Genomic DNA, 16,776 nt, shown 5'->3' with positions numbered 1-16,776 from the left:
AGTCGAGAGCCATTACAAATACGCAAACAATCATACAAACAAACACACATTCACTTTTATATATATAGATAGATAAGGGTTTCAAATGTATACAAATTTCAACATTTGCTTAATATTGTTGGTAGTCCGCACACTTCTGTACTAAAAATTAATATTGATAGCAGCTATAGCTTTCCCTATATATAATTTGTCATTATATCTGTGGAAGGTGCCACTCCCACTTTTGCTAGTTTGCCCATTTTTGGCCTAAATATGTAATTCATACAGAGTTTCATTGCTTTACATATCAAAATTATACACATAGATATGATTTTTAGTATTTAGTTTGTATGGGATGTGCCACGCCCACTATTGATAGTCCGCCCATTCTTGTCCTAACTATTAATATTGATGATAGAATAACCGTGCAAAATTTATGGACTCTATCTCTTATTGTATCCCATATAATAGATTTTTTAATTATCATCATATGGGATGTGCCACGACCACTATTGTTAATTTACCCATTTTTGGCCTAAATAATTATTTCATACAAAGATTCAATGCTTTACATATCACAATTACACAAATAGATATGAATTTTAGTATTTAGTTTGTATGTACGGGAGGTGCCACGCCCTCTGTGACTACTACTCCCATTTTCGCTTCAAATATTTATACAAAGGGTGGAATTGCTCATGCAAACTTTGATGTTTCCAAAATATTTGATATTTAAAATTAACTTTGCATGGGAGGTACCACGCCCAATTGAAAATTCAAAACAAAAATTATCCTATTGTTTCTTCCAGGTATAGAAAAACATACAGTCAAAATTTCAAGCAAATCTGGTTAGCCGTTTAGCCGTCTATAGACTTCAAACCAATAAATATACATACATATAAACACACATTCACTTTTATATTTATAGACTAGAAAAAATTTAGTTTCTTGAAAATTTAAATCAAAAATTTATATTTTTTCTGTGTTCTTTAATGTAATTCATGGTATGTTATTGTAGAAAATCCAGAAAAATCTTAAAAGTTTTTTCTTCGAAAAGCATAAATGTATGTAAGTACTACAAATATTAACTACCATTTCATGACACTCCCACACATATTCAGCAACTCCTGAACTGTTTTGGCTGAGCGGACAAAACATCTACAATTTAATACCAATTAAGATTTTCATCTAATATCAAAAGCCAAGTATTTTATTATTGATATTCCACATAAATGAAAATTTCTAAGAATTTCTGCTTTAAAGAAAATTTGTCATAAATATAAAAAAGAATAGAAATTGCTTTTACACAAAAATATTTGTAAATAATCTTGTTATCTTGGCTAAACAATAAAATAGTTTTTGTGGATTCTTTGGCAATTTATTAAAAAAGAAAACAGGAAAAGTTAAAAAAGTAATAATAAAGATATGGACAAGCCACAATATTCAGTTATTTACAATTTTGAAATTAAGTTGTAGTAATAACATTGCAAATATGAACAATATTTTTCTTACAGCTTTAGGAGTAGGACATTATTTGTGAGAATAAAACAAATTCTGGACAACACAAGTGAAAAAATGTTTCTTGTAAGTATTAACATACAAAAAAAAAGTTAAGTTATCGTAAAATGTATAAGAAAATTTACAATTTATCCATTTTTTTTAAAGAATTTTCAAGCAACTTACCTTACGCTTTGATCTAGCCATGCGTTGATCTCTTGAGTTTTCAGCCTCTCCGGGGGGCCTTTTGCCCCATACGGCCAGCGCTATGCGTGTATAGGTAAAAATTAACACCGACAAGGGCACCAAAAACTGCAGAGTTAGTAAGGCCCAAGTATAGTAGTAGTTTTGTTCCTTTGAAGCCCACTCCTCTTGACAAACGTATCTAGAAAGGTGATCAAGAGAGAAAAGCAAACCAATAAGTATTTATTTACCAGCAGTAGTTTTTCTGTGTCTCTTTCGAATTATTACAAATAAAGAATTTGAGAATTTGAAAATAATAATTATGTCAAACGTTTTATCCATCATACTGATTCTGTTTGAGATTATAATCTCATGTTTGAAAAATTTGGAGTTACGAGATGCTAGTCTGTGATTAAGAATACACATTTGCATTATGTTGCGAACGAAAAGTGTGGCGTAAAATTGTTCTTCAATAATGAAGCAAAATACCCAAAGGAAACGATTGATCAAACAGATCGCGTGGAAAATATGAGAAGTATATAAATGTTAATACTTTCTTTTACTTAAAGTAATTTCTTTCGCTTTTTGAAATAAAATTTTTGCAAACTATTATAAAATATTTATATTTTTTTATATTGATAGAATTCATACCAATCGGGTAAACAACAACAGTTTTCAGAATTTTCGTCTCCGATTTTAACGAAATTTACGACAGTTATTATGTATTGCAAGTCATAGACTTTAAAAAATAAAAATATCACCAAAGTGTACTGCACATAACTTTTTAATCATACAATTTAGAACATTGAAATTTATTTTATTTGAATGATAAATTTAGGCACTTTACATGGTATGAATAATCACATTTCTGTCAAAAGTTCGAAGTTCAATTAATGATATATAATGGATACAACACCTTTAATAGTAGAATTAAACTAGCCCGGTTGCCTTCGGTATATAAATCAGCACATCAGCTAACTTTTATGTCGATAAATTTAATAATTTATAATATTAATATTTGAATTTTCAAAATACTCCATTTTGCGGATATAATATGCAATCCCATGTCATCGTACGTACATTTGTACGCCTATATAATGGAATAGATTTTGCCAAAATAAGAGTATCTGAAACATAATTTTGGTCTTTATGTTCCATTCAGAGGGTACTAAGTACATTTTAAAAAAATAATTAGTTCTTTGAAACATTGCTGTCCAAAATATCGATAGGCGTACAAATGTCACGTACAATGACATGGAATTGTCCATATGCAAAAACTTATTTTCTAAGCAAAAACTTGAAAACATACCCTGCATATAACCATTTTTTTTTCAAGAATACTACTGCAATAATTACACAATCCAACAGCATTTTTGGAACAGAATAGCGACCCTATAATTCTGAAAGGGCATGTTGAGTAGATCATTTTTGTAGAATAAACTTATAGTCCAGCTGGTCTAAATTTTTTTTAATGTGGGTGAAATTTTTAGTTTTTTGATCGAAGGTAGCATTATACTAAATGAAAAAAATGTTGTAAGTTAATATCTGAGAGAATTCTTATTGTCAGAGTTATATTATGGAATTTTATGGGGATCATTTTTGTGGAAGATCTTAACCCTCTATCTCCTCTCAAATTGACCCCTAAATGTCAATTTGACCCTTTTTCGAAAAAATCAAAAAAATTCCATTCAAAAAGGACGTTTAAGGATTAAAATATTCAACGAGAATTTTTGCCGGAAAATTTAAGTGGGGGTACCAAAGATTAATATGCATAATTAGACAAATTACACGACATCTTGGGTCGCACATTTTCTAAAAATATCTCCAAAAATCCAAGTATGATACGAATGAGCTGAAATTTAAAATATAAATAGTCCTTAAGGAGGCCTACAAAAAAATACTTACATGTGTAAGTTATCTCTTTTATTTCAAGAGATATTTAGATTTATTTATTTATTATTTTAATGCTGCCTACGGAGCTCCGTAGGCATCTCACAGCATTAGTAACTGGCAACCTTCCGAAAATTCAAAATGTAAAAAAAATAAAATTCTATAAGAATATGGCCATTGGTTATCACTAGGGGGCGGATTTTCATGCATTTATTATTGGAAAATATGCGCCTAAAATATGCTTCAAAAAAAATCAAAATATGACCTAAAAATTAAAAAAATATGCACTTATATTTTTGTGCAGAAACATAAAATAATTAAGTATGGAATTCGAAATGTCCAAAAAAATACACAACACTGTTGGCAGCAGTTAGAGCTCTTTAAATTATACCAGGAATTAAACAATTTAAGTTCTAAAACTATTTTTAAAATAATTTTTCTTCTGAAAAAACGATGGACGATATATTAATTGTAATATCTTGGTATGAATACTTGTTTAAAGCCATAATCTTTAGAGCTTCTCTATTTTGATCGTGCTGTAAAGTAGCATCCAACCTTAATTTTTATCTCGTAATAACCAAGCAATTAAGCAATTAGTAAATGTATCCCTTATAGAGGGAAATAATATCTGATCACTTGGCTGACTCCAATTTATATATTTTGGGTCATTTGACGTGCTATTTGTAATGCAGAGAGAAGTCAATTGGTTACTTTATACATCCCATGGAATCTAGCATAAAGACAATTATCACTTAAGTGTCTCTATGTAATCTATAGTGTCTCTAAGTTATCCAAAATCACTAGTTTACGAAAGTCTCGTAGAAATAACTGTCTGGAGCGGTAACTGTGTATGTGAATCTTTCGATAACGAAATCTCTTATAAATCGAATTTGCAATTAAAACAAATATGAATGTTTTTCGATACATTTAATGAATTTTTGATACTTAAAAAAACTAAACTTTTTTGAAGAAAAATGTTTTGAAATGATAATTTGCAATTACTGTTAAAGAAATGAAGAACTTAATGCCAGTTTCTCGATGTCGAAAGAAGTTAGTTAGTAAATGTTATCTACTGCTATTTCTATAATAAATTCGACAAAAAAAATGTCGAAATAATGTATTGCCCATTAATGACAAAAAATTATATTTTTATTAAAAATTGGCATAATATGCATATAAATATGCATTTTGAAGTAAAATATAACAAAATATGCATTATCAATAAAATATGCAAAAATATGCACTAACAAATCGATGCCATTTTGCAGCAAAATGTGCGATTCGGATAGATAATTGGTCTACATTGTATTTGGACGTTCGAGAAAAAACATGCATTTGCATATAAATCCGCCCCCTAGTTATCACAAATAGCCGAAAATATATTTTTATTTTTCTGATTTACCAAGCCTCATATTCCATCTACATAAAAAAAAGTAAAAATACAACTTAAAGAAAACCTTGTACTATCCAGCTTAATAACAACTTTGAAACCAATTCTTCATAAAAAAAAAATTCTGAAATATTTTTTACATTTAAATAGTTGTCAATACCAAACCACTGAAGTTATTAATAAATGTTAAATATTTTTAAGTACAGCAACAACTATAGATTGAAACTAAATAACAATAAATCAAATATGCGAAAGTTTTTTTTTTATTTTGCGCCACTAAATTGTTGATTTCTCCCACAGTGCGGAGTTTCGAATTTTCTTTTTTAAAATATCAATATCATAAAAATAACTTGTAGGTCGCTATTCTGTTCCTATCAAAAAGTCTCAATTTGTTAGACAGTGTTATTATCGAATTATGTAGTTCCAAAAAATATTGATCATACACATTGTAGTTTTACGCCTTTAGGGTACGTATGAGTAAATCTAGATAATATATTTGATATATATCACTCATACGTCATACATGAAACAGTTTTTATTAGGGTATTCAATTAATCGGGTTTCTGATTTAATCGGTTAATCGAGTAAATAATTAATCGAGGTTTTGATTTATTCGCTTAATAATCGGTTAATTTTAAATTATTCGATTAACCGAATAACTTCCATTTTAATTTTAAATTGAAAAGAAAGAATTTTGTGTACTTATATAATCATTTTGTTAATAAAAAGAACAAAAACATAAAAAACAAACAGAACATAACATTTCAACAAAACAATAAATAAACATGTGAGTTTTTTTTAGGATTTTAGGGAGATCTTCTGAAACAATTTTTAAAATTAAAAATTTTACAAATATTTTATTTTTATATGCGTTGGGGGAAAAATACTAAAAAAGGTGTTAATGAAAAGTTGAATAACTTTTACAATTTTCATCCGATGTGTATAATTGAAACCATGTTTTTTAAAGAACTAAATTTCCTTTATATATTGGTATAAGCAATGAAAAGCGACTAAAGCCAAAAAAGTTGATAAATTTTGTTTTTATTTTAGATATTCTTGGCAAAACCAAAACTTATAACTTACAAATTTATCCAGAAATGCACGTCATTTTAGAGCGTAATCAGTTTTCTATCCAAGCCAGTTAAAAAATTTAAAATCGGACAAAAACTAACTGCGCTACAAGTCGATAAGTCGGATTTGAGGGTGTTTCTGAAATTTTTAGACACAATTTGTAATGTACTCAGCAAGACATATAACCCACACTGGGTCGTTTTCCAAGCTTTTTTCCATCGTAGCAACGTGTAATATTTAAATTGGGAATTTAACATATTAACAACATTGAAGCTATTAAATTTTGTATTCCCAAAAATAACATTTAATGATAACATGATTACTTGTGATCATAATATTACGTCATTGAATGATCAGAACATGATCATACTATGTTTGAAATATAAATCCAATCATAATATGTTGCTCCTAGGTTATGTTTAGCACAACCATGTTTTTTCTCTGCGTGTGGAAATCTGACAAATTGGTATAATAATTACAAAGTTATTAGGCATTTATTTATTAATGTACATTAGAGTGACAATCAGTTGTATGGAAAAAATTTTTGTTAAAATTTTGAAGAGTGCCGGGTGGAATATTGTGACACTAGGCCTAAAAGTTAAGTGCTGAAAATTTGGGCCAAAACGGACAACGATTTCTGGACGCGCATCGAGGTCAAAGTTCAGATATATGCAAAATTTTACTGTTAATATGGAATAAATAGGTGAAACTCGATAACTTTCTGCATTGTTTTCTAGAAATGTGTAGATTTATTTATATTAATGAATATTACATTAAAACAAAATTTTGGAAATTAACCCTGTATCTCCTTTGGTTCAAAATGACCCAAAAACTGTATTATCGCTAAAATTAGAGAAAAATGCAAATTTTTTCAGTTTTTGAAAAAATTTTGCTACTAAATAAATACTTTTGCAATTGAATGCAAAAGAATCGAAATATGTACGTAATTATCGTTGTAATGAGATATAAATGACAAAATTTGATTAAAAAATTTTAAAGTTATTACAAATTCGCCAGACCATTAACGTGTTTCAGGCCACTTGAACAAAAAATTTAGGAAAAAAAATTATGATATTTCGAGAAAAATTAAAATAAAAGCTCATTTTTACTTAAGATATGTCCATATTTACTTGTATATGAGTTTTTGTCTTCGTAGGGTACCGTTAACCTATTTGGAGGGATGGCCAAAAAAAATATTTTTTTTTAACGGCTGTTTCAAAACTCCATTTTCAAATTTTTAAAAATTTTGTTAAACAAATTTCAGATTTTTTCGATCATCACATTGGGGTTTATTGAGATCAAAATAGGGAATAAAAATCTGAAAAAATTATGTCAATACCTCTTACAGTTTTTCCGTACCTGCGATTTAAATTTTGCGTTTTTCAAGAAAAATTAATTTTTTGTCCATATTTAGGCGAATGAGTCCAATTTCCTTACTGTTATAAATTTTAAGTAAAACCAATTCATAATATTATAGTCCTTGTAATTCTAAATATGTTCTGAAAGTTTTACTAAAATCGGAAAACGATAACCTTTGAATCGTGAAGGTCAAAAGTCAAATTTTTCAATATTTGGAATTTCTAATGAAAATATAGCGAAATGTTATATATTTTTGGGCCGATTTTCATGAAACTTGAGGAAAATATATAATGGTGTCTAGCATTTACAACAACAGTACAAAAATGGATTTTAACCTTTAAGAGTACTTGAGGTCAAAATTGTTGTGTTTTTCGTGATTTTAAAAGTTGAGGGTAATTTGGACCCCAAGTGCTGCTAAGGGTTAATTTCCATTTTTGTGCTGTTATTTTAAATTCTGGACTTTATGTTATATTTTCCTCAAGTTTCATGAAAATCGGAACAAAAATATATAACATTTCGCTATATTTTCATTAGAAATTCCAAATATTGAAAAATTTGACCTTTGACCTTCACGATTCAAAGGTTATCGTTTTCCGATTTTAGTAAAACTTTCAGAACATATTTAAAATTGCAAGGACTATAATATTATGAATAGGTTTTACTTAAAATTTATAACAGTATGGAAATTGGACTCATTCGCCTAAATATGGACAAAAAATTAGTTTTTCTTGAAAAACGCAAAATTTAAATCGCAGGTAGGGAAAAACTGTAAGAGTTATTGACATAATTTTTTCACTTTTTTATTCCCTATTTTGATCTCAATAAACTCCAATGTGATGATCGAAAAAATCTGAAATTTGTTTAACAAAATTTGAAAATGGAGTTTTGAAACAGCCGTTAAAAAAAATTATTTCTTTGGCCATCCCTCCGAATAGGTTAACGGTACCGTACGAAGACAAAAACTCATATACAAGTAAATATGGACATATTTTAAGTAAAAATGAGCTTTTATTTTAATTTTCCTCGAAATATCTTAATTTTTTTCCTAAATTTTTTGTTCAAGTGGCCTGAAACACGTTAATGGTCTGGCGAATTTGTAATAACTTTAAAATTTTTTAATCAAATTTTGTCATTTATATCTCATTACAACGATAATTACGTACATATTTCGATTCTTTTGCATTCAATTGCAAAAGTATTTATTTAGTAGCAAATTTTTTTAAAAAAACTGAAAAATTTGCATTTTTCTCTAATTTTGGCGATAATACAGTTTTTGGGTCATTTTGAACCAAAGGAGATACAGGGTTAATTTCCAAAAAAATTTTTTTAATGTAATATTCATTAATATAAATAAATCTACACATTTCTAGAAAACAGTGCAGAAAGTTAACGAGTTTCACCTATTTATTCCATATTAACAGTAAAATTTTGCATATATCTGAACTTTGACATCGATGCGCGTCCAGAAATCGTTGTCCGATTTGGCTCAAATTTTCAGCACTTAACATTTAGGCCTAGTGTCACAAAATTTTTTTCCATACAACTGATTGTCACTCTAATGTACATATAACACTTATTTTGAGTAAAATCTTTAAATATTTTAATATTGGTAATTTAACTTCTCAAAGAAGTTCATGTTTACATAAATAATAGCCGAGTTAAAAGTTTTTATTTCAGCACAATTTAATTATACAATTATTTTTACATGCCCCCATCATTAATTTGATGTAAATAAATAGGTAATTACTTCTTTTGAAATTTTTGTTAAAAACAAAAATAGAATTTGCTCATTATAGTTTATGTTATACGAACAGAAGTAATATGAACTAAGTATTACCTCTATTCCATTAATTTTTATTATAAATTTACATTCATGTTTTGTTTAAAGCCAGACAGATGTCGTCTTTTCAACAAACTTTAGTTTGTTTATATGTAATATGAAATACAACAAAACAAATGCATTCACCGAATAATACAAAAGCTACTTATGACCAGAGAAACCGTAATTGTGGAATTTCTCAATTTCAGAAAAATTCTTTGCATGTTTTTCTTTTAAGGGCATATTTATGCATATCTTCACATATTCAAACGCATATTTTTATGATTGACAATGTTTTCTAAATTTGCATTTTTTGAGCACGGTTTTTTATTCTCACTTAGTTATTGAACATTATAGTTTAAACAAACAAGGTTTTTTTTGTGTTTGCTTCGAAAATGTTTGTAAATTTTGTACCATCGAATCGTCATAAGCGGGAAATTTTGCTTTATTTCTTTAATTTGAAGCACGCCATAGCTTATGGTGAATGTGTTGCATTGGTGTCAATGTGCGCGAGATGTTTTGTGCCATTCAGAACTGCTGATTTTGATACGGAAGATACCCAGGCCAGCCAAAAAAAGTTTGAAGATCAAGAAATAGAGCTACTGCTCCTTGAAGATTGGTTGTAACACTCAACAAAAACTTGTAAAATCATTGGGAGGTACTCAAGCAACAATTTCAAAACGTTAGCGAGCAGCAGGGAAATTTGGTACCAAAGGTATTGCAGCTGAGAGACCTTGTTTTTTAGAGCATAATTTGAGAAGCATTTTTTGTTGGTTTTTAGTAGATATTTTATGCAAAAAAAAACACTTTAGTTTTTAGCATATTTCCGCTTTCCCTGATTATGGCAAAGTACTTCCTACACATAAGTATGAGTGATATAAGAACTCGTAACATCACTCATACGCTCAAAGAGTATGCGATGCAAAAAATAAGTAAGAATTCATAGTCGATCATGCCCGACTATATAATACCCTACACTGAGTAAATGAGCAAACAGTTTTTCTTATTAAATTTTATTAATTTTTTTTCGTTAGTGATTTTCGGAATTCGGCCTTATATGGGAGCTATGGTCAATTATGGACCGCTCGTGTGGATATTAGGTCGCGTGATTTCTTTCTATATGAAACATAATTTTGTTTTATTTTTATTTGTGACTTTCGGAAGTGGGTGTTGTATGGGAGCTATAATCGTGATTTAGTTTTATATAAAACTTATTCGTGGAGGAATTTATGACAAAAAAATCCTATTTCCAGAAGACATTTGTATGGGAACTACACAGAGAAAACAGATTCGTAGTAGCAACCGAATTTGTTGCCAATCGAATGATTCTACTAAATTTTAGAAGTGGTAATAAAAGTTTGGTTGCATTAACCGAAATTCTTCTTTATCCATTGATTTTCTGTCGCTATAACCGGCAACAAATTCGGTTGCTATTACGAATCTGTATTCTCTGTGTAGGGGATTCATTCTTGTGCAAAAAACCGACTCGGAAAATGATTTTGAGTTTATGGGTATACTTTAAGGTGGATGTTAGGCGAATACTTTTGTGCGTTACAAACATCAGCACAATGTTGTAGGATATCAAAACTAAATGAATCAAAATGTTATACATCATATGTATGAAAAACATTTCTACAGAAAGTTTTGCTATAAGAAGTCGACAGCAACATTGCCAACGACAACCAACCTTTAGCATGTTGCAAATAATGAAAGGCAAGCAAACATGAAGATGTTTTGCTGAAACCTACAAAATATGAGCTTAAAAAGTGTAGGCTGTTTGAGAGGTTCAATGCTGTAGAAAATACAGTATATTAAAATTTCTTTAGAAATCATTACAAACAAATTATTAAGTAGTTTTATGTGGAAGCAATAACTTAATAACCAGGAATTCACACAATTTTGTATGTATTTCAAATGGTCTCCTTAAGTGTAGTAGCAGGAACGTGCATTTAAACGATTACTTGCACAAGCTCATACAGGTCTTATTTCAGAAATTATAATTTCTAAAATGTTTATAAAACAAAAAAACCGAAGAACTACAAACACATGAATGGAGACTAGCAATTTCTCACATCACCATCGTGTTTTTTGAAATTTTGATATGTATTTCCATCAAAACCGTAAATTTCAATAAATCCTTTATATTTTCACCACAATCAACTCGGAGTACTTGGAAGAGTTTCTGCTGAGGAATCTGTTGACAAAATTTCCAACAGTTTCCAAATACCACCAACAACAACTTGCAACTAAAAAATACGTATGTGGTGCATTTCTCAGAACAAAATCTAAGAAATTTTTAATAAGACATTAGGAAAACAGGAGAATAACCATAATTTTTCTTTCACTAAAACACATTGTGAAATAAATTAATATTATTTTGATTAATGAACAAAAAATACCCAACAAAATTCTCTTAGCCGTTTTTATTTCAATTTGTTTATATTATAAAGGAGCCAATTTCAATTTAATATGAAAATGTCAATGCAAACTCACCTTTCGCAGTATATATGCCAGTCACCAGGTTGCACCAGCTTGGAAACTATGGGTATGGGAAATGCCGTCGCCAAGGCTATAATCCAAATGCCTGCTATAATGAATTTTGCATACCTAAAATAACACAAATGAAAAGGAGAGAAATTATTTATGTAACATTTGTTAAGCCTGGCATTAAAGTTTGTTTTAATAAATTACGACATTTTTTCTTTTGCTGCAAATAAAAAAAATAATAATTAAAAAAGTACAGTCAGCCCCAATCCCAACCAAAGTACATACATACATAATGAACATATTTCAGGTTTAGCATTAGTATAGAAATAACCCATTTAATAATGATAATAATAATACGGCCATTACCTTGTACTATTTTGATTTGTTTGATGGTCTCAAGGTCTAAAATTCATCTGGCAAAATTCGTTTCTAATAAACGCTTAATGAGGATTAAAAACGAATTAAATATTATAGCTATTATGCGGTGGGATCGATTTTAAATTGGCGAATTTTGAGGAAATAACGCTTTTGATCACACATTTGTTAAAACTACACAGGTCAACAATAGCGAATAAAGAAAAACTTTTGGTGCCAATATACCATTAGTGCCTTCTATTAGGTGTTGGCTTAATACTAGTTAGTAGTTTGGTCTACTCCTGTTTTTAAACATCTTTGAGAGGAGTTTCTACACCAAGAACTAACTAGTAAACCCGTAATTTTATTAAATTAATTTATGACTGATAAAGTCTTCTACCGGGAGTACATTTGTATGTGAAATAATGGATGAATTTCAGCCAAGCTTCGTTATTGGGCCGAAAAAAATGCATGCGCCAAATTTTATCGAAATATCTTCAAAATTGTGACCTGTACTTTGCACACAAGGTTTACATAAACTGATTCTGAGCCGATTGATATATTTTAAGTTGGGTGTTAGACTAATATTTTTGGGTATTACAAACATCTGCACAAACGCATAATACCCTCCCCACTATAATGGTGTAAAAAATATTTTTAATAGGAATTTTTCAACATTAATTTTTTTACATTTTTTTGGGAAATTTTGATAAATATTTTTTGGAAATATAAAGATATGTCCTTCCAATTTGTATAAATAAATTACATTGAACACTTTTGTGAAATTTTTTCCAATTTTCAAGACTACGTTTTGTTGTATAGGAAAAAAAATACAATTTGTATATTAACTGTACATATCAGGGCACACTTAAAAAGGTGACTGCATCACTACAACAATACAAAAACAACAGGTACTTTATTTTTGTTAAAAAGTAGGTGAACTGTCAAAGTTGCCTGCTTTTGGGTTTGTTGTATTTTTCGCCACAACAATCACAAGTGATTTGACAATTCAAACTGAATAAAAACAAGTAAGAAAGTATGGTCGGTCAAGCCCGACCATATAATACCCTACACTAAGTAAAAGAGCAAAAAAAAATTTTCTTTTAAAATTCCAATAATTTATATTTTTGAGTGATTTTCGGAAGTGGGGTTATATGGGGGCTATGACCAATTATGAACCGCTCATCATGAAATTAGGTCGTGTGATTTATGTCTATATTAAAGTTAACTATGTTGAATTTTGTGTGTTTACCAACATTTTTAAGTGATTTATGCACGTTAAAGTGATTTTCGGAAGCGGGTCTATATGCGAGCTATGACTAATTATGGACCGATCATAACAAAATTTGGTGACATGAATTTTGTGTATATAAAACTTATTTGGAGCGGAATTTGTGGAGATACATATATAAATTAAACATTTATGACCGATAAAGTCCAATTTCTGGAGGACATTTGTATGGGGGCTAGGTGAAATAGTGGACCGATTTCAGCCAGTTTCAATAGGCTTGGTCCTTGAGCCGAAAAAATAATATGTACCAAATTTGATCGAAATATCTTCAAAATTGCGACCTGTACTCTGCGCACAAAGTTTACATGGACAGCCAGCCAGCCAGCCAGCCGACCAGACGGACGGACGGACATCGCTTAATCGACTCAGAAAGTGATTCTTAGTCGATCGGTATACTTTAAGGTGGGTGTTAGACTAATATTTTTGGGCGTTACAAACATCTGCACAAACGCATAATACCCTCCCCACTATGGTGGTGTAGGGTATAAAAATAATCAGCTGTTTCATGGCTGTCACCTTTCTAAGTGTGCCCTGGTACATATATTACTCCCATGAACATTAATTCCTTTCAAAAAACCAATTGACTACAATTGTGATATAATTTTTTACATGCTAATTTTTAGTAAACATTTTTTTTCGCGAAAACCCAGATGATACGTAACAAGATATTTTTTCTTCAAAAACAATGCATAACAATATTATTAAACAAAACTTCAATTTTATATTACTGTGAAATATTTGCGTTCTGTAGTTTTGTGCTAACAATCATACAAAATAATTTTATTTCTGTAAACAAAAACAAGTAAGAAAATATGGTCGGTCAAGCCCGACCACATAATACCCTATACTAAGTTAATGAGCAAAAAAGTTTTCTTTTAAATATCAATAATTTATATTTTTGAGTGATTTTCGGAAGTAAGGTTTATATGGGAGCTATGATCAATTATGGACCGATCACCATGAAATTAGGTCGTGTGATTTATGTATATATGAAAGTAATTATGTTAAATTGTGTGTGTATATCAACATTTTTAAGAGATTTATGCACTTTAAAGTGATTTTCGGAAGCGGGTATAATTATGGACTGATCGTATCAAAATTTAGTGACATGAATTTTGTATATATAAAAATTATTTTAAGCGAAATCTGTGGAGACACATATATAAATTAAACATTTATGACCTATAATGTCCAATTTCGGAAGGACATTTGTATGGGGGCTAGGTGAAATAATGCACGGATTTCAGCCAGTTTCAATAGGCTTGGTCCTTGAGCCGAAAAAATTATATGCTCCAAATTTGATCGAAATAACTTCAAAATTGCGACCTGTACTTTGCGCACAAAGTTTACATGGACAGCCAGCCAGCGAGCCAGCCAGCCAGCCAGAAAGAAAGTCGACGCATTATACCCTCCCCATTATAGTGCTGTATGGTATATAGGGTATTCAATCGATTAACCGTTAATCGGTTAACCGATTAATTTTGGACGGTTAACTGTTCGAATAATTTAAAATTGCCGATTTTCAAATAACAAATAAACCGATTAATTTGTGTCGATTAACCGATTAACCGAAATTCCCTTTTTTTGTATTTATTTTTGTCTTTCAATTCAAATACAAATTTCATATTAAAATTAGATATTTTTTGAACATCCAATAAACATGATTAGTGAGTATGTATGTATAACAACAGACATATTTAATTTACATGTCTTTGAAACTTTGTTTGTATTTACATTTTTTGAAATGAGTCTTTTATCATAACTAAACGAAACTATTAAATTAATCAAAATCTAAAACAATCCAAAAGGAATATTCTTTATCATGCTTTTGATTTCTGAAACATATACAATCAGCGAGAGAGTTTTTTTCCAAGAAAAGTTTTATTAAATCTAAACGAAAAAATCGTTTAAATTATATTCTTTTTATAAAAGTTTATTTCAGAAGATCTCACTAAAACCCTAAAAAACTCACTCATCAATCATTTGCTGCAACAACTTCATAATTAAAAAAAAAGTCGTTTCGAGAAAAACGTCTTTGAATGTTTTATGACATTTTACTATTTCTTAAATAAATTTTCAACAAATCATGCGATTTCAGAAATATAAATAGTAGATGTTAATATCTTTCTAATCAGTATTTAACCTAAATTTTTACTTATCAAATATACACTCTCACACAGAACATAATTGACTTTTTTGAAAACTGATAAAACTAAATGAAAGATTATAGAACAGTGCATATTTGGTATTACTCAGTTCACAAAACACGGATTTTGAGTAATGATGTTGTTGCAGCAAATAGGCGATATGTGTACAAAAATGATCTCAAATACATTATTTGCTGTTTTTTATTTTTTTGTACACAAAATTCGTTGTTGTATTTTCAATTTAAAATGAAAATAGAAATTATTCGGTTAATCGAATAATTTTAAATTAACCGATTATTAACCGAATAAATCTAAACCTCGATTAATTATTTGCTCGATTAACCGATTAAACCAGAAACCCGATTAATTGAATACCCTAATGGTATAACAAGGTCATGACTTCTTATGTAGTTGAAATTGCTTTTTTCTACTTAACTTCTAGTTAAAATGCAAAATTTTTTATAAATCTAATTAAAGTTTAATTTAAATTTCTTTCTTTTTAAAAAAAAAATTTCAAATATTTGTTATAAAAACATTTCTTGGTGAAGAACAACAAACATATGAATATTAAAATAAAATTGCATATTAAATATTTACAACCGTATTCATAAAAAATTTTAAATTTACACAATGTTTTAAAGCTAAGTTTCCATACAAAATTTGATTTTAAAACGTTGTTTAAATTTAAAATTTGTTTATGAATACGGCCTTTAAAGTTTAATAAACAATATAAAGATATGTAAAATGTTGTATAAAACTAGTTTAAAGTAGGTAATAAAACTAAAACATAATTCTAAATTGGGAGTTAAGTTTTCTAATAGTAGTTTTAATATTATTAAGTTCTAGTTCAGTTCTAGTTCAGTTCTAGTTCAGTTCTAGTTCAGTTCTAGTTCAGTTTTAGTTCAGTTCTAGTTCAGTTCTAGTTCAGTTCTAGTTCAGTTCTAGTTCAGTTCTAGTTCAGTTCTAGTTCAGTTCTAGTTCAGTTCTAGTTCAGTTCTAGTTCAGTTCTAGTTCAGTTCTAGTTCAGTTCTAGTTCAGTTCTAGTTCAGTTCTAGTTCAGTTCTAGTTCAGTTCTAGTTCAGTTCTAGTTCAGTTCTAGTTCAGTTCTAGTTCAGTTCTAGTTCAGTTCTAGTTCAGTTCTAGTTCAGTTCTAGTTCAGTTCTAGTTCAGTTCTAGTTCAGTTCTAGTTCAGTTCTAGTTCAGTTCTAGTTCAGTTCTAGTTCAGTTCTAGTTCAGTTCTAGTTCAGTTCTAGTTCAGTTCTAGTTCAGTTCTAGTTCTAGTTCTAGTTCTAGTTCAGTTCTAGATCAG

At 29.3% G+C, this 16,776-nt stretch overlaps 1 protein-coding gene across 1 annotated transcript in view; it reads right to left on the bottom strand.

Annotated features, from left to right (window-relative positions):
* Positions 1–16,776, bottom strand: part of RYa-R (RYamide receptor) — a 297,762-nt gene that overhangs the window by 275,189 nt on the left and 5,797 nt on the right. The window contains exons 3-4 of the mRNA XM_065508487.1: positions 11,682–11,795; positions 1,663–1,861 (exon numbers count right to left, since the gene is read on the bottom strand). Coding sequence (XP_065364559.1) covers positions 1,663–1,861; positions 11,682–11,795 — 313 coding nt within the window. The remainder of the gene's footprint in view (positions 1–1,662; positions 1,862–11,681; positions 11,796–16,776) is intronic.

The sequence above is a fragment of the Calliphora vicina genome, chromosome 1 (assembly GCF_958450345.1).
Source record: "Calliphora vicina chromosome 1, idCalVici1.1, whole genome shotgun sequence".
Classification (NCBI taxonomy): domain Eukaryota; kingdom Metazoa; phylum Arthropoda; class Insecta; order Diptera; family Calliphoridae; genus Calliphora; species Calliphora vicina.
Note: the sequence above shows the minus strand (reverse complement) of the source record. Positions and strands in the feature narration are given on the sequence as shown.